The following is a 22,585-nucleotide window of genomic DNA, read 5'->3' on the forward strand; positions in this document are numbered from 1 at the left end:
GGTGACAATGGACAGTTTTAAGGTTTTTCATTCATAAATCTTCATAGGTAGGTAATGATTTCTGCCATCTCTATCTCCTCTACTCTCTACTCTACTCTCTATTTTCTACTATCATTACGTCTGTCAAATCTTCATTCGTTCAATCATCGACTTCGTTCTTCCCAATTCCGTTGATATGGATTTCTATCTGATTGGAAGCCTCCGTCGACATATGCTTTCAATTGTCAAGTAAAGAAGTATTTTATAAGGAAATATTGCCCTAAACTCTATCATCTTTTAGTTTCAATATTTGTATAGCACGAAGAAAATGATTTAATAGAGACGTGTCTATCAAGTCATTTTCTTATATTTCGTAATTACAAAATTATATTTGTAGGTAATGTCAGGAATCATAGTATTTATTGTAACAGTTGCTATACATTCAACTAGTGCTACGTGGAGAGTTTTTAAATATTTTTAATATATTCAAATTACTATAATTTTCGTCAAAGTTGATAAACCAAATTTTGGTAGTGAAATAAGGTCTGCTGTAGATTTTAGAATAATATGTTCATATAAAAATCCGTAAAAGATATGATAAATTGAATTCCCTCAAGCAGTTTTTAATGTATATGTCTTAATTATTTTATGAAATTAAGTTTAATTCCCAAAATTAACATCATACACAAAAAACATCGAATCCTGAGTTTAAGGCTTTATATAAAAAAAATCTTTAAGCTTTTTATTTAAATAAAAATTTATAGTATTAATTCAATACCAATATGTATTTCATATCAAGTTTGCATTTCCTGTGTCGTTCCAAGTTTTTTTCTCAGATTTGTTAAAACGTTCTTTCAAAACTTTAAAGTTTCTGTTCAGTTCTGAAACTGTTACAAATTTTTTACCTATCCAAGAAAAATACAAAGAAAAGTAGCAAAATAATGCAAGAACATCAACAAGAATAAATATCCTTTTAAAGAGAAATAGTTTTGCATTAACCGTGAAAAAAGGGGATGCCATCTTGAGTCTTATTTATGGTTGGCAGCCTATTCTCTATGGAACGAATATCATTAAAAAATAATAAAACAAAATGATTTTATAAAATATTTATTACAGCTGCTTTATTAATATATTGTATAAATACTAAATGCACTTATAAGGTTAAATAGCATTCTATGCCAGTATTATCTTGCATACAATAATATGCCCCTTTCCAAATATAGAATAAAAAAAATATCACAATTCCAATATATTTATATATCATTAAATAATTTTTTTAAATGCAAAAAATACATCAGTCTTCTTAATGCTATAATTCCAACAATATTTTTAGCAAAACTATGTTCCATTTATAATAATATATAACATAGTAAATATTTTTTCTTATATTTATAAAACGGGCAATTTGTCTTGGATATTTGATATGGCAATACATTCAACTTGATTTAAATATTTTATTAATGTTTTAGAAATGTATAGGATTATGATCAATTAAAGATCAGTAGTCATAACGTTGGTCAAAAGGCGAATGCGATGAGCGTTACAAGCTCTACACAAGATGTGCCCATCGAGTGGATAGCACTTACGACCTTCGGCTTGAGCTGAGAGTAACAGGCCACAATCCTCACATTTGTAACACAGGACATGGAAACTACGATCTGCAGCAACAACTCTTACCGTTTCCTCTTTATCCTCTTCAGGCATTATCGGCAACTCGCAAACACAACAGCGAGGAGCAAATTTTTTGTGAAAATCCTCAATACAATGTATTTGATTCATTGCATCCACTGTAAATGGTATACCTTCAAGGCTCTTACCGCATACAACACAGGTAAAGCAAGACGGGTGGTAAGGTTTGCCAGTTGCTCTCAAAATTCTGTCTAGAATTGGATTCTCGCAAACTGAACATTTCTCAAGAGTTTCATAGTAATCTGTCTCGCAATAAGGATTTCCTTCGACGGCATAAAATGGTTTACCTCTTAAATTGACATTGCATCTGTGGCAGCTGAAACATTGGATATGATACATGTTACCCATTGCAGTGCAACCCGAACTCTCCCCAATCACCTTTTGATTACACTTGACACATGTGCCAAAGACATCCAAATCCTGACTATCAGTTATAGATTGAACCAATAGGTTTGTCAGTGCATCAACTTCTTCCTCCTTAGCCAATGGAGATTTTCCTTTATTTGGCTGAATGTTGCCTTTAAATTCTCTATTGTTATTGGTTTGTCTCGTACTTGTTGGATGTGGATTAATGGGTTCATAAAGTGATTCATAAGTTGAAGCTTGTGACACTCCGTACTCGGGGTAGTCATTCTGATATATCGCTGGATATGATTGTCGGTCCTGATTATAATTTATGTTAGCAGTTGCTTGCATTAATTCGCTGTAGTTTGAACTGACAGGTGATGGTGGAGGTAGGTATTCCTCATTATTATGGTTTGAATCTAGAGCTTTTGACTGCGCCATGTAAAAGGGGGGTGGAGGAGGGGGTGGTGGGCAGCCTTGATATGTTGGCAAGTTGGTATAATTTAGAGGATTGATAGATTTAGGTGGCAGCGGTAGAGTTTGTTTAACTGGATGACTAGGCAAAGCTAGTTGTTTCACATTGGCATAATCTTTATGTGATGAATGAACATTATTCATAAATCTTGGAACATTGCCATAAGTTGGTGGTGGAGGTGGCACAACATTGTTCTGTAGTGGTGCAATCTTAGACGAATATGAAGGTTCTTTTATAGCAGTGATAGCTGCACTGTGGGGAACTTGGGGTTGCGCTTTCTTCTTAGGTGGCACAGCTGGTGGTATCTTCTTCACTTTTCCTGGTGAACTTATATTTTTCACCATTTGCAACTCAGCTAGCTGTTTTTCAAGTGCATCCACGTTATCTAATCGTGACATTTTGATAATGACCTCTTTGTGTTAATTCGTGACTAACCTTTCTTATTTCAACACAGAACAATAGTTATATAGGAAGATTTTCAACAGATTTTTAAGCCCACTTTAATTTAGTATTCACTACAACTAAAGTTACAAAAAACAAGGCAATTTCTTTAATTTTTTATGAGAAAACTATGAAATACTTATCTGGTGAGACAAGTAAGTATAACGACAACTGTATCCAGGTTCAAGTCTCAACGTTGTTTCAACTTTCGAGTCTTATAACATGTATTTTATAGGTATGTATTATAATGACATATCTCGTTAATACCTTATTACTCACTGTTGACCATAGATAACGTCATAATGAAATTTTTAAAATCTGTCACTATCATTTCATCCCCGTCAAATTAATCTGTATCAATCAGTGATGCAATAATCTCTCTGTACATATACGACAATAGTTTATTGATTTAAGGTTTATGATTAAACATAAATTCTGTTACATCCCAAATTCTTTAAACTAGTCTTATATTGTATTTTAAAGCGCAGAGTTATAATGTGAAATATTTTTAACCAATTATTTAAACAGTATATATTTCAATGTATATTATCATTTACGCCTTTCGTGACAAGATTCGAAGTTATCGTAAGAAATCCAAAAGTCTTAAGAAAATACCATTTTATATTTTTATCTGTTATACATGATCACATATATTCTTAACACAAGACTTAAATATAAAATATCAAAGATATCTTTAAAAAGTTATTGAAAACAACAATTACGGTTCCTCAAATTTATTTAAAACTGGTGTCTAAGAATATGTCGTATATTCTTAGACACCAGTTTTTAATAAATTTGGCAAAGCGATAGATTGCTAATTTGACGCTCGTATCCAAAGCCATAAACATAAACACATTTACAAAAAAAAAAATTGGCGGTGTCATTTTGACATAATTGAAGACCATAATTCAAGAACTTAATAAGCAATAGTTTGTTGATATTCATTTCAATCCTTTCTTACAGGAAATTTCAAATTATTGATAAATTAATACATTAAGTTTTAAATTGTTTAACAATTATGGCTATGCAGTGTCAATTATGGATGGGCAGTGTAAGTTTTAGGAAATAAAAATTAAGAATTAATTTTTTTGCTTTATTTATTCTCAAAGTACTTTATTACAGCTGGAGCCGAACATGACGGAAAGTTTTATATTAGCAGCTTTTCACCGAATGGGGCAGCGGCCGTTGGCTGTTAAAGTTATGAGAAACAAATTTACCGGAGAACCGGCGGGATATGCTTTTGTACATTTTCAGGTATTTATAAGATCACATACTATGTGTGATTACATAAAAGCAAGACAAAAATAAAATATGAAATATGTACTATATAAATAATGTAAAATATATATATATAGTTTCTTATTATACATTGTTTTAGACTGATGAAGAGGCTATAGATACAATGCACAAATTAAATGGTAAACCTATACCTGGCACATTTCCTGTGGTAAGATTCAGACTCAACACAGCATCAAGAGAGGCAAGAGCTAATATGCAACAGGAAAGAGAATTTTCTGTGTGGGTCGGAGACCTTAGTGCAGATGTTGATGATTACTCATTGTATAGGGTGTTTGCCGCCAAATACTCTTCTATAAAAACAGCTAAGGGTATATATTACATATAATTTAAATATTCTCCTTGTTAATTTATACAAGCTATACTTCAAATCCTTTTTATTACAATGTTTTAATAAATTCAAAGACATATTTGGTAGCAATATGAAAAGTTTGAAGGTTTTATGTCTAATTAAATAATTCAACACATTCCAGTTATACTTGATAGTTCCGGTTATACAAAAGGTTATGGATTTGTGCGTTTTGGTAATGAAGATGAACAAAGAAATGCACTCTATGCTATGAACGGCTACACGGGATTAGGTTCAAAGCCACTAAAAATTTGTACCGCTGTACCTAAACCTAAAGGTGCTGTCACAACTCAGAGCCCTACTCCAGCAACAGCAACGGCAACATATAGCAGTAGCACAGTGAGTATTTAAATATATATATATATTTTAAACTATGTTTAGTAAGATATATGTACGTATTGTTTTTGATTATTTGTAGAAATAATAGCAAGGAACATTACGCACATTTTAATTTTGTTTCACAAGAGAATTCATTACAGTACATTAAAAATGAGATGTACATTTCATTTATACGAATTCATATTAAAATTGATTTTGTGTACATGTAATTTAATTCATATAATTTACTTACCTTTACTATTTTGATCTTCCCAAATTATTTTCGGGCCAAATGTCAGCCCGTCTGTGATCAACGTCTTTTAGATATTTCTGTTGTATTATCTCTCTTAAACGATTGATTTCCATCTTGGTATTTGAAAACAAATTTGTACTTAATTTTGATTTTTTAATGATTTCAGGACTACAGTCATTATTACGATCCATCAGCGTACTGGCAGAACTATTCCGCTTGGTCGGGATATTATGGACAGGATGCCAGCGCTGTGGTACAGGAAGCGGCTCCAGCTGTTAAAGCCCAGGTCGATGAACTGGCTTTGATAGGTGGGTTTATTGTATAAAAATATATCAAATGTTTTTTCATTGAGTATAGTTGTATTACAGAGAATTATTTAAATGTTATAAGTTAGCACACCACATGTCGTAATACAATTTGATTTTGGTAATATATATTATCTATGGGAGTAAAATTATAGTCTATTTTACAATTTTATATATAACTTTTCATATTACTTCAACTGGCATGTTATGAGTGGATTTCGAGTACCTTAATTTTTTATTCGATCTATTATTATTGATGTAATCATATTACATATAACTGGCAAGTGGAGCGGACGATGGATCTGTTATTGGATAAATTTATGCTTAAATGTTATAACAATTAAATATTTGAATATTATATCTGAGATATTTTTTCTGAATAACTTACAGATCACAAGAAAGTACTGGATGTTGATCAGATGAACCAGGAGTTTCTCGATACAGATTTATCTTTATGGGATTCCCTAGAAGCATCACAATGGTTCCCTCATGAAATCATAGAAGCCTCTTAGAAATTTAGTTATTATAAATAAATGTATGATATTTTGCGACTTCCCCTATATACTGAACCCTAGATGTAAGGAATATGGATAAGCAAATAAATTGCAGAATAAAGGTAAACGAATTTTGTAAAAATGCGTATAATTCTTAACACTTATAACAGACACATTATTATTATATCACATAATAGAATTACTAATATAATTGAAGTACAATCATTAAACAATTGCTATAAAAATGCCTATACGAAATTATGGCCTACAACGTGTAGCATTATATTGAGAATTTTTGTGTACAATTCTTAATGTAAAAAAAAAAGTTAATGACTCTATGTGGCAAATTCGAGCAGATCTGTTTGAAGAATAATAAAATTTTCTTTGTATAAAAATAATCATTGACATAGTTTTTTTTTTATAAATGAAGCTATGTAAAATATGCCTAAATAGCATAAGATTTTGATAATTACTGTATATGTTAGTAACATTAATGTTAGGAGAATATTTTAATTTAATACCCCTACTATCCTCAAATCAGCGTGTTTTGTATGTGAAAAACATATTTTTGTCATACATTTATTTGTAAGTGTGACAGGTGGGTATATCTAGCACATAGCATAGTATTACATATATTTCAGCCTCATGAAATGGTACTATATTTTAAGCATTTTGAAACTTTCTACCAGACATCTTAACTTGTCCAATAAATATAGAGAACATACACTTAATCACTATAAAGTTAATTCGTCAAAGTATTTTATTTTAATATCAATTCCATGCCGTACAAACGAAGCTGTTACTGTCATCGAACAGCATAAAACCTTAACTTAATATAATGTACAAAATAAAACAATAAATAAGGTAAAGTTGATATTGGCATAAGAACTAGGTTTTACAAATTTATCACAGCTGTAATCCGCAAGGAGACCTCCTTGTCAAGTTACCACCCATAGATAAAATGAAATGGTGAATTGAAAAAAATATTTTTTATGCTGGCAACATAATGGAATAGAAATCAAAGCTGCGTTATGGTGAATGAGCTGTGTCTTTGTCTTTTTGCTGGACTTGGCAACACTGAAATGTTTGGGACTCCGGGAGTTCCGCTCGATCTGCTGTCGTAGCTTGCAGCGCTGCCCGGCGACATGATTTGTGGTGACCCTTGACCTTTGTTTTTCTTCATATACCCTACCACGGAGTTTAAGAAGGTTGTGGGTAATGCGACTGGCGTCAACTGACCCGGGCCACGAGCGATGTATGTCTGTAGCATTTTTTTGGCGGGTGAAGAGGGGTCATCGACCGTTAAAACTACCAAAGAGCCGGTTTCAATGTTCGGTGGAATAGGTGGCAAAGTATTGACGGCTTCGGGCGTTTTAGTTTGCATTGGTGGTAATTTTGTTAGTACAGCTACGTCTTGATTTTGTGTGTTCTGGCTTACATCTGATTGATTATCTTTATTTTTGTCTGATGCCTGGATTGTTCCATGTTTGTTTTTATGTGGTCTCCGATTAGCTCGTTCTATAATACCGTCTGCTGTGAACACTTCGTTGTGAACTTTATTCAGACCCGGCAACATGTTTGATGACAGAGCTTTTGAACCTCGGCCTGCAATAAGAAATGATCATACAAATAAATATGTTGAATCATGAATTAAAACACATCATATGCTTGTGGCAAGACGGTTTAGATTACAGGAATTACATTTGCTGTTCCGGCCATTCATTATATATTTGATGCAATTACTATTTTCAGAAAAGAAATTGCTTAGAATTATTTTTATTACATCGAACAAAATAAGTAGAAGTAAGAGAATAAGTTCAACTTGAACCTTGAACCTTCAACAGTTCTGGTTTAAATAAAATTATTTTCTATATATATATATATATATAAATTATCTATTGACTCTTCATGATATCTCTTGAACCATAAGGACTAAGACTTGAAATTTGGTTGCAACATTCCTGTCGCCGAGGAGAGTTCAGTTCAGAAAGGATTTTTAAATTTCTCCCCCTAGGGGTCTAGCGGAGACATCAACAATGAAAAATAATCATTTTTAAAGTATAGTTCCTATATGTAAATTTGCTAGGATTCTTATTTTTAGGCATTATTAGGATGTAAAAATGATCTACGAGCGAATTTTATATTAACTCGTCCCCGATGATCGAACTATAAGTTACAGCTCCTACAGAGTCCTAATTTTTTATGAGTTTTCTGTGAGTGACGTAAAAGTTATGAAGGAATGTCACGACATCCCACCCACCGGAGATGGGAGGCGGGTAATAATAATGAAAATATTATATTTCTATATTCTCTACGAGGCAGACGGGTAACGGCTAGTTATCTACAAGCTTTTAACTCACTAGATCTAACACGTGTTTCTCTGGCAGCCTTCAGTCTTTCTCTCTCCAACTTCTTCTCTTCTATCAGTGACTGTCTTTCTCTCTCCGCTTGTTTAGCGGCCAGGGCTCTTTCTTCTTTGAACTCTTCTTTGAGTCTAAGCACATCCCATTCGATGGTCGAACGCAGCGCCTTATCAACTTGGGCGCCGTTCATCCTTTCTTCTTTCTTGAACTGAAATAATATACATTATAAATGCATGACAGTATAATCTATTTAAAATGCATCAAACACATAATTTTGATCACTAAACTAGTTTCGAGTTTTTTATTTTGACATTAGGTGATATTACCAAAATCAGATTTATAAATTTGTACATTTTAGATAAAATTACATCTCAACATTATTTCGGTTTACATGTCACAGCAGGAAACGGTTTTATACGGTCATATTTTTATTTTTCCGTATCCTTGCTATAATTTATAAGATTTTTTTACACTAATTACAACCCACGGCATTTGTTGGCAAAAAAAAAATTGACATTTAATGTGGAGAAGGTGTATTTGTCTTACAAGTTGCATCACAGTCATTTAAGATTATTTTTAAGTCTCAATATTTTCTCTCCCTAAAATTACATACCTCTAATAGTGAGCGAGAAGTTCGGTTTCTGTTTTTTGTCGTGAATTTTCTGACTGAATTTTCAGCAGTTCAATAAGTTGGTTTACTCAGTCTATAATAATATAGACTGACTAAACTAGTGGACCGAGTACACTCTGATTGTAACATATTAGTAAAATTTGCTTTGTATTTTTAAATAATAAATTAATAATATGATATCAACTGTAATGTAGGTACACCGTCCGTAGGTCAATTTTTAATATTAAGTTGTGTCATTCAGTTTCGCCACTCACCACAATATATATGTTACGAATTTAAATATATATATATATATATATATATATATATATATATATGTATATATATATGATTTAAATTGAAAGGTGGCAAACGAGCAGACTGCCTACTTGATGGGCAGTAGTGACCGTCGCCAATCTTGATTTTTTGAGGAAAAGGGAGGTGTGGGAATGGCAGGAAAGGGAAAAGGGCAACCGGCTCTCTCACTCATCGAACGAAACGAAAGCCACTATAGGCTACTTCACGCTGATCTTCTGTGAGAGGGTGGTACTGCCCCGGTCGAGCCAGCCCATGTTCGAACTGTAGTAAGTTGACCACAGCTAGGCTCTATCACCTTCAAAATATAATTCTATTGGACATAGCACTCACCTTAAATTTAAGTTCTCGTCTCGTCCTATCAGGGAATAGAGGTGCCATCAACGAGAAATCTGTTCCAATAACAGCCAAGGCTCTATAGAACCTGACAGTCTCAGCGGAGCTCCAGTCTCTAGAGCGGAGATGTTTCGCCTTATACCCGCTGCTCTTTGACCAGGAGCCCTCGTGCACCACTGAAGACACTTTACGGTCGGACTCCGTCTGTTTTATGACCTGAAAATATTTAATTATATTTCAATATTAACATCACATATTTAAGATATAATAATTTTTCTATGAATAAAATTTTTTCTATATTATATTATCATATTTGTGCCATGAATTGGAATCAATGGTAGAAAATATAATGCTCTATAACTTATTCATTTCTTTGGACTGTCAGAATTATTTGAAAAAAAAAAAAAAAACTTAGTTTCGTGTGATAAATTTAATAAGAATCATATGCTTTTATCGATACGAAAATGCTTCATTGAATGTAACTTGCTTAAAATTTGTTATATTTTATATTAACTACAGCACTCACCAAGCTTTCCTCGTCGATCATTATTGTCCCGTTAGGTCCAAGTTTTATCTGCGGCACGGGCGCGGCGTTCTCCTTCGGGTTATCCGTTTTGGTCTCTTCCTTTTTGTTACTCTCCAGAATCTCCTTCTCGTTCGCTTCCTTAGCATTTATTTCGTCGTCGTCCGGACTAATTTTGTGAATTTATATCATTTTAGTCAATTTAACGTAACTTTAGTCATATAAAATTACATCAAACACACTCATTATCTTAATGCTGTAACATTTAAGTTGATATATTTTTATCAACTGGTTTATAATATATTTATTGTTATAAAAAACGACTTATTAAAATTTAAATGCAGTAAGTGATTCCTAACTTATATAGTTTATCAGTATTTTGAATGTGGAATGTAAAGAACATATTCATTTAAAATAAAATTACAGAACAGATTAAAAATAAATGAATGTTTTTACATAACCTGTGCATGTCAGAATGACAGATCAATGTTTTATGCAATTTTTTGAAGATTATAATTCGTCTAACAAATAGAAATGTTGATATTGGCAAAATATTCCACGATTCCAGTGCGAATGAAGTCAGGGGATATATTAGTAAAAATATGCTTAATGTTACTGTGGATACTTACACTATAGGGTTCGAGGTTGGATTGTAGAAGATGAGGTCGTACATCGTCAGGGAGTCACGTTTAACGTTTTCTCGACGTCTCATGGCGTTCAAACGACGTTCATTACGAGATCTCCTTAAATACAGAACATAATGTCTTATAGGTACTATGTCATCAAAGAATTTATTTATATCAAACAATTGAAATATTTATCTGAGAATTATATATATGTAAAATATATAATATTAAATTTTAAACTGTATTAATTGCTCTTAAACCGAATGTGTAATAGACAACATAAGAATAGAAAATAATTAAGACTCTAGTAATGTTAATACAATTAAAAGTGATTGTTACTTTGTATGTTTTTCTTTAACTGGAGACGTCGGCTGTGGTTTCGTAATGACACTAACACCTGAGCACACAGAATCATTTCTCACGCGACTGACATCCCTGAAACATCCAAGATATATCAAAAATATTAGGAATTTATACATCACAACATGCATGATCTTCATTGATAAAAAATTATCTCTATTAATCAAATATTTTTTTAATAATGAGATGTAAGACTTTAGCGAGTTTTATTCATTTAAATGAAACTAATATTGTTTCGATATAATACGCGTGCTTTATTTATGTTAATCGTGACCACGGTCGTTGAAAAGTAACCGAAACTTCGGGATTATGTAGTTTTTAACAAAAATAAATCACGCGTAGTTTATCCGAAAAATATTAGTTTCATTTAAATATTTTTGTAATAATTATATTATATTTTGTCCAACAAATAAAAATTGTCATTGGTGAAATGTTCCACAATTATTCCCGTGTGAATGAAGCCATAGCATAGAAAATAAAAATCTACTCAAATTGTCATCTTAACATCATTAAAGACTAAAAAACTGATTTATCCAATGACGAATATGATTATTAGAAACTACATACAAAATGGAGGACAAAAGTAACTTAAATCACATAAAAATGTAATCATTTAAGTTTTAATTATTTGGTAAATGATAGAAAATTTCTTATACAATAAAAATATTTCTGTTTAGAATATTATTTGTAATATATTATAGTGTACCTGTTGGGTAAGGACACAAGTGTGTTATGAGACATTTGAGAGTCATGCCTTTGTCTTTGATGAGCTGGTGTATTGCCTCCAGATAGAAGACTCCTTCTACTTTCATCCTCGGATTCACTTGCACTACCCTAGAGAAGTACATTTTGCCATATCAAACAAACTCATATCATAAAACGTAAAATCTGGTATTAATTTTCAAGTATATTAGAATAATTGTATTGTTTTCTAGATCAATAAAAAAAAAATTTCGTTTACCGAACATTTATGAAGTCATTGAGAACAAACTTTTGATATTACAAAATTCAGGATATAGAACAAATACATAGACAGTATATTCAAAAATTTTATATGTTACAGATGTTGGAACACTTATTAGGACTTACCTGTACACTGTTCCGTCGATGAGGCCCCAATCTTGGAGCTGGACGCAATTTAGGTCTCACCTTACTCGGTGAGGGGAGAGGGACGATTGGATCAAAAAGAACCTCAGCATTTTCCGATATAATTTCACTCTTCAACAACTCTATTGGCTTAGGTGCAGTTGATGCTGATTGCAAGGGAATTATGCCATCCATGGCTTCATCATTTGCTATGGTCGGTGTGCCAGGTCCGGCTTGTTCTTAAATTGATTATAAATTTGAAAAATTAGAGCTAATACATGAAGTATTAAAATTATAATGAAATGTGTCTTACCATTCCTTCGGCTGTCATTGGTAATATTGTGAGTGATATTAATTACACTTCCTGATATTTGGAGTTCATTACTTTCATTGATTTTTTGTGCTACAGGAGTCTTCCTGCCGATGAGTGTTGTGGTTAATTTTTGTTCCACATTTCTTATGACTTTAGGGGAAGGGACTATTGGAGATGCGAATGTCTTTTTTGGACTATTTCGTCTCAAAGGGGATACAAAAATGTTGGTATCTTTTATTGAATTAATTGATTGTGCTTTATCTTTGAATGACGTTGAATTGTTTGCGTTATGAGGAGTTTCGCCAGGTGTGGTACTGTTGGTGGCCGGCGATTTATTGAAGCTCTGTTCTTTTGACGGCGTGTTCGTACTTGAGTTTTGGTTGTCCGGTGTATTTTTTATTACACTCGTATTTTCTTCTTGATTTGCGGAAGCTGATGGCAGAGGAGTTTGAGAATCTTTGGAATTTTTTTCAGCATTGTCTTTTGAATCAGAGGCTTTATTTTTATTCTCAGATGTTTCAGTATTTTTTCGTCGCAGTGGCAAAAAATTAACAGCTTTAATTCTTGCTCTCCGTGTAGACATTTTAACTTTAAATATCTCTTAGGCCGCAAGGAAATTAAAATAATGTTCAGGATATTGCTCTAAAAATCTTCTAAAGGATAAAAATTTTAAATGAATACATTTTATCACAATACTTTTTGAAAAGAAAGTATAACACGCACACGATACTGAAGACAGTACTCACTAAAGTTGAAAAGTCGTCACACGATAAGTTGGCAACTGTCGTCTGTCAAAAATTGCCCCGGTAGGAATAGGGTTGCCGGGTCTTAAAATATGTAAAGGAAGATAGCTTTATCCAAAATTAAAAAAAGTAAACTCTTTGAAAAATAGACTTACCTATGACAACAACAACAAAATTATTTGTTTATTCATAAATATTACTGGTTATATAATTATACAACTGAGTTTACAATATTGTTAATAATTTTTTTAATATACCATTTCGGCCATTAATAACAAAACGAAATATCAGCAATCAATACTTTTTTTTAATTTTTTAACTATAATTTTCAGGATATAAATTAATATCAAAAGCAATTGAAGAAAGCAGAGGAATTGTTTTCGTGACTTTAGATTGATATAATTATTTCGAGCTTCTGTAAAAAACTGTAAAGGTCTTTTTACTGCACAGTTTGCATGTGTCGAAAAACAATAATACACTATAAACTAATCCAAATAAACAGTTCTGAGGTTCTTTTAGCTGTTAGTCTTCTTATATTATAAATGGAGGAAGTTTTCTCAGAAGAAATGTTCTATTTCATAACGATTTCATTCTAAAGTTATTTAATTATTTTCTTTACATCCATAAAAATACAAATGTGTGTATTATTTCTTGTACAACAATTTTTTTTATAAATGGTATTATTGTCTGGTATTGGAATTTAAAAGTGGTGATGTGTGTGGTAGAATTTAAAAGTATTGATGAACTACGTTATTGGAGCAAACTTCAAAATGTTATACAATAAATAATTGTTTAGAACGGATGTAGTTCGTCATAACGATAAAAAAAAAACATAGCTTAATTGGATGGTGTGAAGTATGAGTTCAGAAATTATTGTCGGTAGGGATATAGCGAAGAGGTACCAACTTTATGAAATATATTTATATATTTTTTACGAATATGTAAAACAATCCAGGATAACAAAAACAATATATGTTTTTCATCATTCTTTAATGCATTTCCTCTAATTTTTTGACAGCGATGAGCACTTTTGGTGAAAATAGATACCAGAAATCAGTATAATATAACTATATATTAATTAACAGTTCCAATAAAAAAAACTCTTGATTTAATATAGGTTATTTGCTTATACTCAGCAGTTCAACTTCACAATAAAAATAGATCTCTTCTATAAAATTTATATAATTTACAAAAGCGGAAATCTTAGATAAAACAACAATAAATAAATGCCTCTGGGGAATAAAACGCAATTATATATTTTTCTTTGTAGATAAATTGACAGATGTCACTCTGTTAAGGTCAATTGTATAAATATCTTACGAGTACAAAGTGTCTATTGGTGTTAATCGCCAAACAGAAAACTATGCTGCATCCATCTACAAGTAAGCTACTGCATATTGGTTCGTCATTCATTACCTATATTTTGGCTAAAAGTCAACATTTTGCAAAATTATTTTACAAATTGTCATGACACTATAAGAATTAGTCAACGATGAAACGTGCCTGGATGAGACGCCGGCGGCGGTCGGCTCAACGACTACTCTACTCTAACTGTAGGATATGTTACTCGTTGCGATCAACTATTTATTGCTAAGAAATTTATTAACTTCGAAAAGCTGTTGCATTGCAAAATCACTATCACAACTGCAGTATAATAAAAATAGTATAACACAAGACTGAATAAGAAATATTAAGCGTTGTTCATGCATGACTACAACTATAGCGTCGTAATGCGTCGAGTATCGCATTCGCCGAGCCGGCGGCAAGGCCTCGCAGCCCACAGCTGCTCTATCACAAAACGTAATTCGTCCGTATTATTTTTGTCGCCCCCGCCTACTTACTCCTACTAAAATATGATCAATATCGACAATAAATTATTTTCACCTACAATTAAAACAAGGTACGAAGTGTTATCGTGCATCGCGAGTCCGAACGTCGCTGTTCTAGCTCACTTTATCTTTATAATAATTGACTGGACCGCTCGATCGAGCGCCCCCTATCACTTCTATTAAACAAACTCTAAAAGGCGAATCCTCAATATTACAATATTTACATAAAGAAATGATTCGAAGCGCTAATGATCCACCACTATCTAGTTAACCGGATAAATATTCGACGTCGGTAGCTTGACTACATGTATAAATAAAAAGCGTCCGTGTGCTATGGAAACGTGAGGTTTGTCTGTTATTTGTGCGTCGCGTGTGCGGTGAACGCGACCTGCGCGCTTCGGCCTTCCTCGGCGCATTTCCCCCTCCCCTCAACCCCTCTTCACCGCCCCCCAACTCCTCCATCAAACCCTTCCGTACTTCTTCAATTCTACTAATTCGCTTTGAGACGCTGTATGGCACGTGCATACCATTCGCATATAACTTACGCGTCCGAGGAGTAACGCGCAGTCCCGCAAATATCTAAACTTTTCTACGCTTCAAAATTGTATTTAATTATTTTATAATTATTAACAATTCAATATATAATATCTTTGTTTTAGTCACTATTGGGAACGTCATCGATCGTCAACGTCATCACGTACCTACTCCAGCGGGTACTTCGCATCCTTCAACAACATAGTTCTATTTCGTACGCCAACAGAGCATAAAATAGTGATATTTTACATTTCAGTCTAGTCTATATAATTACTTTCTCTTTAATGGCAAGGTTCACTATTCAAAGACTCAATAGTATCATTCTTCAATATATAACAGGTATAACTATACATTCCGAATACGTAGCGTATTCGTTCCTTACGGCGTCGATGATATAAAATTTAACCTAAATTATAACACAGGAGAATTAAGTATAAGATCACAAAATGAGATTCAACGGGCGCGGTGGGCGCGCGCCCGGCGAAGTCGCAGCTATTATAGTCGTCTCTACGCTACAACTAGCGAGCGACGCGCGCGCTCGCACTAAGCCTAGTATTGCTATCGGTCTAGCACAGCGTGCGGCGTCAGGGGGCGATGCCGGCGTCCGACTTGTGGAAGGCGGCGGCTGAAGACAGCGGCGGCACCTGCGTCTGCGCCGAGCTGAAGTCGTGCTCGGACTTGGGGCGCGGTAGGGCCGCCACGCCCAGTCCGGGCAGCGCCACGCCGGCCATGCGGCACGACGCAGCTTGCAGAGGCTGCAACGCCAACCCTAGCGAGCGCTCCGACAGCCGCGCCACGCTGTCGTCCGAGAGGCTGACGTGTTCAGCCTCCGCGGCCAGCGCGTTCACCACCGCGTTGATGGTGTTCCCCTCCGAGGTGGTGTCGTCTTCCCGGTGCGCCACCAGGTTAGGGTTCTTCCCGATCTTATTCAATCGCTCGGCGGCGACGCTCTCCATCGTGCGTCGCATCAGAGGGTACTGGTCGAGCACGGCGTTGAAGTGGTCGACGGACAATGAGAACAGATTACAGTAGGTTTCGGCGCGGACGGAAGCAACTCGCCGGGCATTGGTCAGGAGGCAAATTTCACCAAAGTAGGACCCGTCCGATAAACTGGTCGCCACTTCTCCATTGGCCATAACAATGTCCACGATACCCTCTTGAATAAAGTACATTTTATTTCCGATGGTACCTTCTTTAATGATGATGTCACCTGGAACATGTACACGTTTGTATTATTTTTCTGTACCCAATAACAATTAACGTTTAAATAATAATAATATACCTGGCTGGAAGACTTCATATCGCAATTTAGTGACAACATCCGAAACAAAATTCGAATCGGCATTAGCAAAGAATGGAACAGAGGCGACCAGCGACCGGCAGTTGTAATTGATGACGTCTTCCCGCAGTTTCTCGCTTAGTTCGCCCAAAATCAATTCCTCGTCGAAGAATTTCCCCTGGTAGCGATGTTCAAAGTATTCAGTGATGCGCTGTCGCATCTCACGGGGTAGCTTTCTGTACGCCATATATTCTTCAACTTGTTTAACCTATAAACGTGGTTTTATTATTACAAAGAGATATTTCAACCAATTCCAACCGTCGGAAATCTCAATGTTAACAAAGTGCATATTAAAATATTTTTATATTAAGAACACCTATTGCGTATAAACTCCAAACGTGCCAATTGTATCTACATAATCACCTTTGACAATTCAATGAAGAAAACAAACGCATATTAATTATATTATGTCAATATTCCCATTGATGTTAACAATTTAAATAGTATCTAATGTACAAAAACTTCCGATAAATTAGTAGAACTCTAATGAGACTTCTAACCACTGAATAGAAACTGTCATGAACACCCGTTAGTATGAATAATGTGAACACGAGGTATAAGCGTTACCGGTTAACACAAAGACCGATTGGAAGAAGTGCAACGAAATAATATCGTGAAAATCACATAACATCAACATAATATATCCACGAAACGAACATTCAGTTTGTACTCACATCCAATTTCTGAAACAGGTAACAATGACTTAGGATTAGTTGTTGTAAGACAAGCTGAGCGATAAAACAATGGAAATATGTAGCGATACTTAAATAATAATGGTTCGAAATAAGACATTAACAGGCCAGTATTGGAGTGTTCATAACAGCTCGTTAGGTTGAGTACAGTTCGTCCTAGACGTGATTGTAATTTGTAAAGGATACTTTGGTATCAAATATTGTATACGTGTATGACAGACGTTTGTTTTAAGAATTGGCGAATAACCTTCTTACCTTTTCACGATATTGCCTTCGGGAGGAGTCAAGACTCTGGATGAGATTGGTGGCGTGACCGAGGAAGAGGGCGTAGCACGTGGCCCCGGAGATCATGGACAACATGGTCAGCCACATGTCAGTGAGAGACTGAGGTGGAAAACGACCATACCCGATGCAAAGCATGTGAGACATAGCCTTGAATAACGCCCAAGAGTATTGCTCCAACCAGAAAGCCTCCTGGAAGTTTAACAGGTTTTTGTGATTGCTTTGATGTCGTGCACATTTGAAATTCTTCTTATATATTCGACAATAATAGCATGGAATGTTACTACTACTAACTTGTAACTCATTGATTGCAACCCAGGAATTTGGTGGAAATCCTTGCAGCATAGGAACAAGAAACTGAAGGCATCCCGACCAGTGACCGATCAGCAGCATCATGCAGATCAAATTGAATATCCGCATGAAGACCGATGCCATATTAAGGAACTGAGGAAAAAACAATGTCATTAAAACTTCCTCACTATCAGATGTCGCCTCTAAACGAAGCCGTGCGGACTGCGCGACAAGGACGCTCGAGATCAAGCATCGCGATGATATCTACCGATGATTTCATATAAAAGTGAGGAACAAAATATGAACGCGTGAGTCGTCGAGCGAGCATGCGATCACGAGGCGGGCCTGCGGACAGGCCGCGCGACTTAGAGCCGCCGCGGCGCCCGGCCTGCCCGCCGCCCGGCGCCTCCGCGCGGCCCCGGGGACGAGGGTCGGAAGAAACGCGAACCAAACAGAAAGCGAAGCGAGCAGCGTGTAAGGACGCCAGACAGCGCCGGCAGCATGCTAAGCGGGCGAACGAGCACATGCGCGCCGGCTCATGCCGACCCTGGTTACCTTAAAGATCAGATTGCTTTTGGTGTCACCCTTCTTTTTTGCAACGTCCGAGCTGAGACGTCCCCTGCGTTCCGTGCGCTTTTTTTGAAGATTCTGCAAGATCTAGAAAACAAGCGAGAAACACGAGATAGTAGGAAGAGAGCCAGGCGCGCCCGGCGAGAGCGCGGATGGGGACGGCGTTCAGAAGACGACGCGGGGTGTGCGGGGCGGGGCGGAGCGGGCAGGTCGGATCGGGGCAGGGCGCGTGCGGGCACACAGGATGCACTAACACCGAGAAGGAGTCGGGCTAGGCCCCTACGCTAACTAGGGTCGCGGCGTGACGCATGCGGCACCTGCGAGGCGAGGTCGCGCGAGCCGCCGCCCTCCGTGTCACCCGGCTCGTCGCTCGGCTGCGGAGCGGGGCTCATCTGCACACAACACCGTCACTGCGACGTCGCCACCACCCTCCCCGTACTCCACTTCTCACTGACTCTCCGCATACTACTATTGTGAAAGGGTTCACCTACTAGGTGGCTAATAAGGTGGTAAATATTGGTGCATTGTTATATTCTTTTATTTCGACTACATTTCACGAGATCGGGGTACTCTAGTGATGATTATAATATTTGATTCACCGATGCAACTAGGATTTAATCGAAGAAATATTCTTCGACTAGGAAGGCACACACTAGATTTTAAAAATTCGAGTTCTCGACATGATACTCATATCGTTCATCGGCGTCAGCACATCTTCTAAAAGCTTCGTGAAGCAGCAAAATAATAAGAACGAGTTGGCAAATCAAATATCACTTATGGTGAGGGTGGAACGGTTTGGGTCGGCGGACGCGGCGAACGCGGCGCGGCGCACGCGGAAGTTACAGATATTGAGAAAGTCGAGTGAGAGCGTGCTCAGGCAGAAGAAGCTTGCAGAGAAGCAGTAGAGAAGTGCAGAGAGGGAAGTGGGCCACACAGTGGGGCGGGACATGGTACAGTACAGGATTACAACAAATTCCAATATTTAAACAGGATGGCTACTCACTAGATAGATCATTTTAGAACAGATTTATTATATTAGAATTTAGACAACATTTTATATTATTTACAAAAAATATTCTTCAGCCAATAACATCACAACATTATATAAACAATTCGAAACTTCCAATAGTATAATAGTTAGGTGTTAGATCGGTGTTAGTTTATGTGAGCGTAATGTGTTAGAGCAGTGTTAGTGGATAAGTAATAAAATGGTCAAAGAAATGCTAGCGAGAACAAATGCTGGCTTACATATACTTCCTCCCATTGTGATACATATCGAACGAGCCTGGAGAGTCGCAGCAGTCGCACCAGAGATAAAAGTTTTGCTAACCGCAGTATCCTTAAGGCGCGGCCGGCGTGGAGAATTTGAAAACTTTCACTAAAATCCTGTAAACATAACACGTCTTAACGGAAGCGCTCCACGCCACCGTCGCTTACAGACAGTCACTATAAATGAAAAGAATCCCTACTTTTTACATTATCAAGTGAACAAGACATGCTTGCTTAATAGAATCAAACATCAGCCAAAGAAAAGTGCTGAAGCATTACATATTTTTGGTCAAAAATTTAACTAATAATTATTTTTGAATGGAACGAAATAAGACAAATTGTTAGTAAAGCTTGGATTCGCATTAAAAACTGTATTCGATAATGATATATCAATATTTATTTATAATATAAATGTAATATTATTAAGAAAATATAATATAATCCTCGTTTTATAAATAACTTGTATCAAGTCTCAAGTTATTCAATTTTAAAATTAGTATTCAAATAATATGATACAATTTGGTCGTGTTGCATATTTTAGCGTAAAATCAAAATAAATATAGCCAGAAATTGTGCTACGTAATAATATAAAATAAAAGACAATCAAGAAAAGTTGATAAATATGCGAGAGTAAATCATGCATTGATAAGGTGAATAAAAGAGGTCCTATTTGTAACAGACAGAGAAGATTATCGTGCATAGAGAGTCAGTTGGTGACTGGAAAATCTGCAGAGAAGAGTGCAATGGAACATTATGACAGTGCACCCAGACAGTATGTGCTTCCGAGAACATAATCCTAGAATATTTCAGTATTATATAAACAATATGCGCAAAGATAATAGCAAAGAAGAATGCACAGTCCCAAGAAGATAAGGCAGAGTGGCATACGCCGGAACAATGTGGATTGCGTAAAGAAGACGTGCAGATACGTAAAAAATAATCTGATATAAAAAGTAATAGAAGTTCAATCTATTGTGCTGCAATCAAACCTTTGAAAGTTTTCACAGAAACCTCAATAAAACATTTAAACCAACACGATGGCGCGTTGAACGTTCTCGTGGCAGTTGGATATAATCACACAATGATAAACGAAATATAACCACAAAAAAATTATTTAAAAAAAAATGAAAAATAATAATCGCTCTATAAAACAAATAACACCCAAGCTGAAACAGAATCAACACAAAAGAAAGATTATAACTAGTAATAACAACACGGCCAAATTGCAACGTACGTTTACCTGGTTGAAGATAAGGAATATATAGTCTAGTGGTATACTAGAAATGAGGTCCAGAAAGAACCACGTCCTCAAATAGTGCTTGGCTATTAACTTTGGGTCTAATATCACTTGTTCTGCGTTATCTTGCTGCATTATTCCTGAAAAAGATTTAAATACTTATCAATATATGGAGCGTTTGAAGGACATTTAAATAGCCTTATGAGTTACAACTATGTTTATAGTACGGATTTTTTATAACTTATATTCTATAAGTTTTTTTCATTTAATATAGTATGAATCGTTTTAATAACACTCGCAAATTATTTTGGACTGGTGTCTTTGACACGGCTAGGGTACGTGACGTCGGATTACGTATGCAGCGTTTTGAAATATATATTAAAAAAACCTATAGATTATTATTTTAAATCATTAGAAAGATTAACAAATAAAACTCCTCTAAATGCCTGTATGTGTATATGTATGCATTTACGTATGTTTATGTGTATGAATGTATACATGTGTGTGACGTTGCAAATTCGTGGTGTCATTACGAATAACGCAAGTTAGAACTATAAGTCAGAACAAAGTCGGTAATGAGGTGGACATTATCACTTTTATATAAAAAATTTATATATCTTAATAATATTAACGAAGCTAACCTGTTCTAAAATTAACAACGATGTCTATGAGAAATATCGTGTCCGAGAGACAGTTGAAGGCTATCCATCGTGTGCTGAGGTCGTCGTTGAAGAATGAGATGGCCACTGGTAGGATGATCAGATTCGCCACCAGCAGCAGAAGCATACATAAATCCCAGTAGAACCTGAAATCATATTGAGGCAATTAAAATATATTGAAATGTATTGTCCGCACGAATCATCTCATCTCATATAATATTATCTTCACTAGCTCAATACCTTTCAACTATCTAGTTTGAATGTTTATGATCGAGTATAATTTCAGATGTTTCCAATTTCAAATAAAATACAAAAAAAAAAAATTAACTTCAATAAAATCCATAGGATTGTTTCAATTACCCCTTTGTCATGTATTTTCTGTAAAGATTTTATACAAAAACAACTGAATATACATATTCCTAAGAAAGATGAGATATGGTATCAAAGCTTCTGAAGAAATTTTGTGTATTTTATCTCATTCCTTTCACTATTCGTCTTTGTTTTCTTAATGTCTTGTTAGTAATGTGACTTTTGTAGCGATATTGAAAAAATTACACAAAGACAAAGAAAAAACAGTTCACTAGACATGTAATAATATTTTTTTACATGTTTTGCTTGGGCTACATAAAAAAATATTACATTGTGTACGTTTAGAAATTGATGG

At 35.2% G+C, this 22,585-nt stretch overlaps 4 protein-coding genes across 15 annotated transcripts in view; 1 reads left to right on the plus strand and 3 right to left on the minus strand.

The window, feature by feature from the left end:
* Window positions 1-1,070: 1,070 nt before the first annotated feature.
* On the minus strand, window positions 1,071-2,886 carry LOC116771662 (lipoma-preferred partner homolog). Its single transcript, XM_032663554.2, has one exon. It carries the CDS (start codon window positions 2,884-2,886, stop codon window positions 1,471-1,473), a length of 1,416 nt encoding a protein of 471 aa, XP_032519445.1. The 3' UTR covers window positions 1,071-1,470.
* Window positions 2,693-6,086, plus strand: LOC116771663 (tRNA selenocysteine 1-associated protein 1). 3 transcript variants are annotated; one of them, XM_032663555.2, is made up of 7 exons: window positions 2,694-2,810; window positions 3,893-3,980; window positions 4,052-4,183; window positions 4,308-4,536; window positions 4,699-4,913; window positions 5,312-5,453; window positions 5,841-6,086. In XM_032663555.2, the coding sequence occupies exons 2-7, from the start codon at window positions 3,948-3,950 to the stop codon at window positions 5,960-5,962; spliced, it is 873 nt and encodes a 290-aa protein (XP_032519446.1). In that variant the 5' UTR covers window positions 2,694-2,810; window positions 3,893-3,947; the 3' UTR covers window positions 5,963-6,086. The 3 variants fall into 3 exon arrangements, with proteins under 3 accessions (XP_061384007.1, XP_032519446.1, XP_061384006.1); XM_061528022.1 differs by lacking the exon at window positions 2,694-2,810 and adding an exon at window positions 3,029-3,164; XM_061528023.1 differs by lacking the exon at window positions 3,893-3,980 and having other exon boundaries at window positions 2,693-2,810.
* On the minus strand, window positions 6,076-13,247 carry LOC116771661 (uncharacterized). Its single transcript, XM_032663553.2, has 9 exons — window positions 12,477-13,247; window positions 12,167-12,402; window positions 11,784-11,911; window positions 11,057-11,152; window positions 10,721-10,834; window positions 10,095-10,260; window positions 9,566-9,784; window positions 8,305-8,515; window positions 6,076-7,549 (listed from the first exon to the last, which is right to left on the minus strand). Exons 1-9 carry the CDS (start codon window positions 13,057-13,059, stop codon window positions 6,963-6,965), a joined length of 2,340 nt encoding a protein of 779 aa, XP_032519444.2. The 5' UTR covers window positions 13,060-13,247; the 3' UTR covers window positions 6,076-6,962.
* Window positions 13,248-14,192: 945 nt separating this feature from the next.
* The window catches only part of LOC116771692 (potassium/sodium hyperpolarization-activated cyclic nucleotide-gated channel 2), a 109,720-nt gene continuing 101,327 nt past the window's right edge, over window positions 14,193-22,585 (minus strand). For 7 of the 10 annotated variants that reach the window (XM_032663602.2, XM_061528208.1, XM_061528206.1 and 4 more), the window contains 8 exons: window positions 21,904-22,067; window positions 21,260-21,402; window positions 20,005-20,142; window positions 18,742-18,843; window positions 18,190-18,339; window positions 17,869-18,087; window positions 16,865-17,129; window positions 14,193-16,792 (listed from right to left, as the gene is read on the minus strand). In XM_032663602.2, the coding sequence (XP_032519493.1) occupies window positions 16,167-16,792; window positions 16,865-17,129; window positions 17,869-18,087; window positions 18,190-18,339; window positions 18,742-18,843; window positions 20,005-20,142; window positions 21,260-21,402; window positions 21,904-22,067 (1,807 nt within the window). In that variant the 3' untranslated portion in view covers window positions 14,193-16,166. The remainder of the gene's footprint in view (window positions 16,793-16,864; window positions 17,130-17,868; window positions 18,088-18,189; window positions 18,340-18,741; window positions 18,844-20,004; window positions 20,143-21,259; window positions 21,403-21,903; window positions 22,068-22,585) is intronic. The other 3 variants (XM_032663604.2, XM_032663607.2, XM_032663606.2) reach the window with 3 other exon arrangements.

The sequence above is a fragment of the Danaus plexippus genome (genome assembly GCF_018135715.1).
Source record: "Danaus plexippus chromosome 16 unlocalized genomic scaffold, MEX_DaPlex mxdp_23, whole genome shotgun sequence".
Taxonomy (NCBI): Eukaryota; Metazoa; Arthropoda; class Insecta; order Lepidoptera; family Nymphalidae; genus Danaus; species Danaus plexippus.

Coding starts and splice junctions, on each gene's coding strand:
- LOC116771662 (XM_032663554.2), bottom strand. CDS start 2,886: ATGTCACGATTAGATAACGTGGATGCACTTGAAAAACAGCTAGCTGAG.
- LOC116771663 (XM_032663555.2), top strand. CDS start 3,948: ATGGCTATGCAGTGTCAATTATGGATGGGCAGT. Junction 3,981..4,051: donor GTCAATTATGGATGGGCAGT/GTAAGTTTTAGG, acceptor ACTTTATTACAG/CTGGAGCCGAACATGACGGA. Junction 5,454..5,840: donor CGATGAACTGGCTTTGATAG/GTGGGTTTATTG, acceptor AATAACTTACAG/ATCACAAGAAAGTACTGGAT.
- LOC116771661 (XM_032663553.2), bottom strand. CDS start 13,059: ATGTCTACACGGAGAGCAAGAATTAAAGCTGTTAATTTTTTGCCACTG. Junction 11,912..12,166: donor ATCGACGGAACAGTGTACAG/GTAAGTCCTAAT, acceptor GTACTTCTCTAG/GGTAGTGCAAGTGAATCCGA. Junction 9,785..10,094: donor TGATCGACGAGGAAAGCTTG/GTGAGTGCTGTA, acceptor AAATATTTTCAG/GTCATAAAACAGACGGAGTC.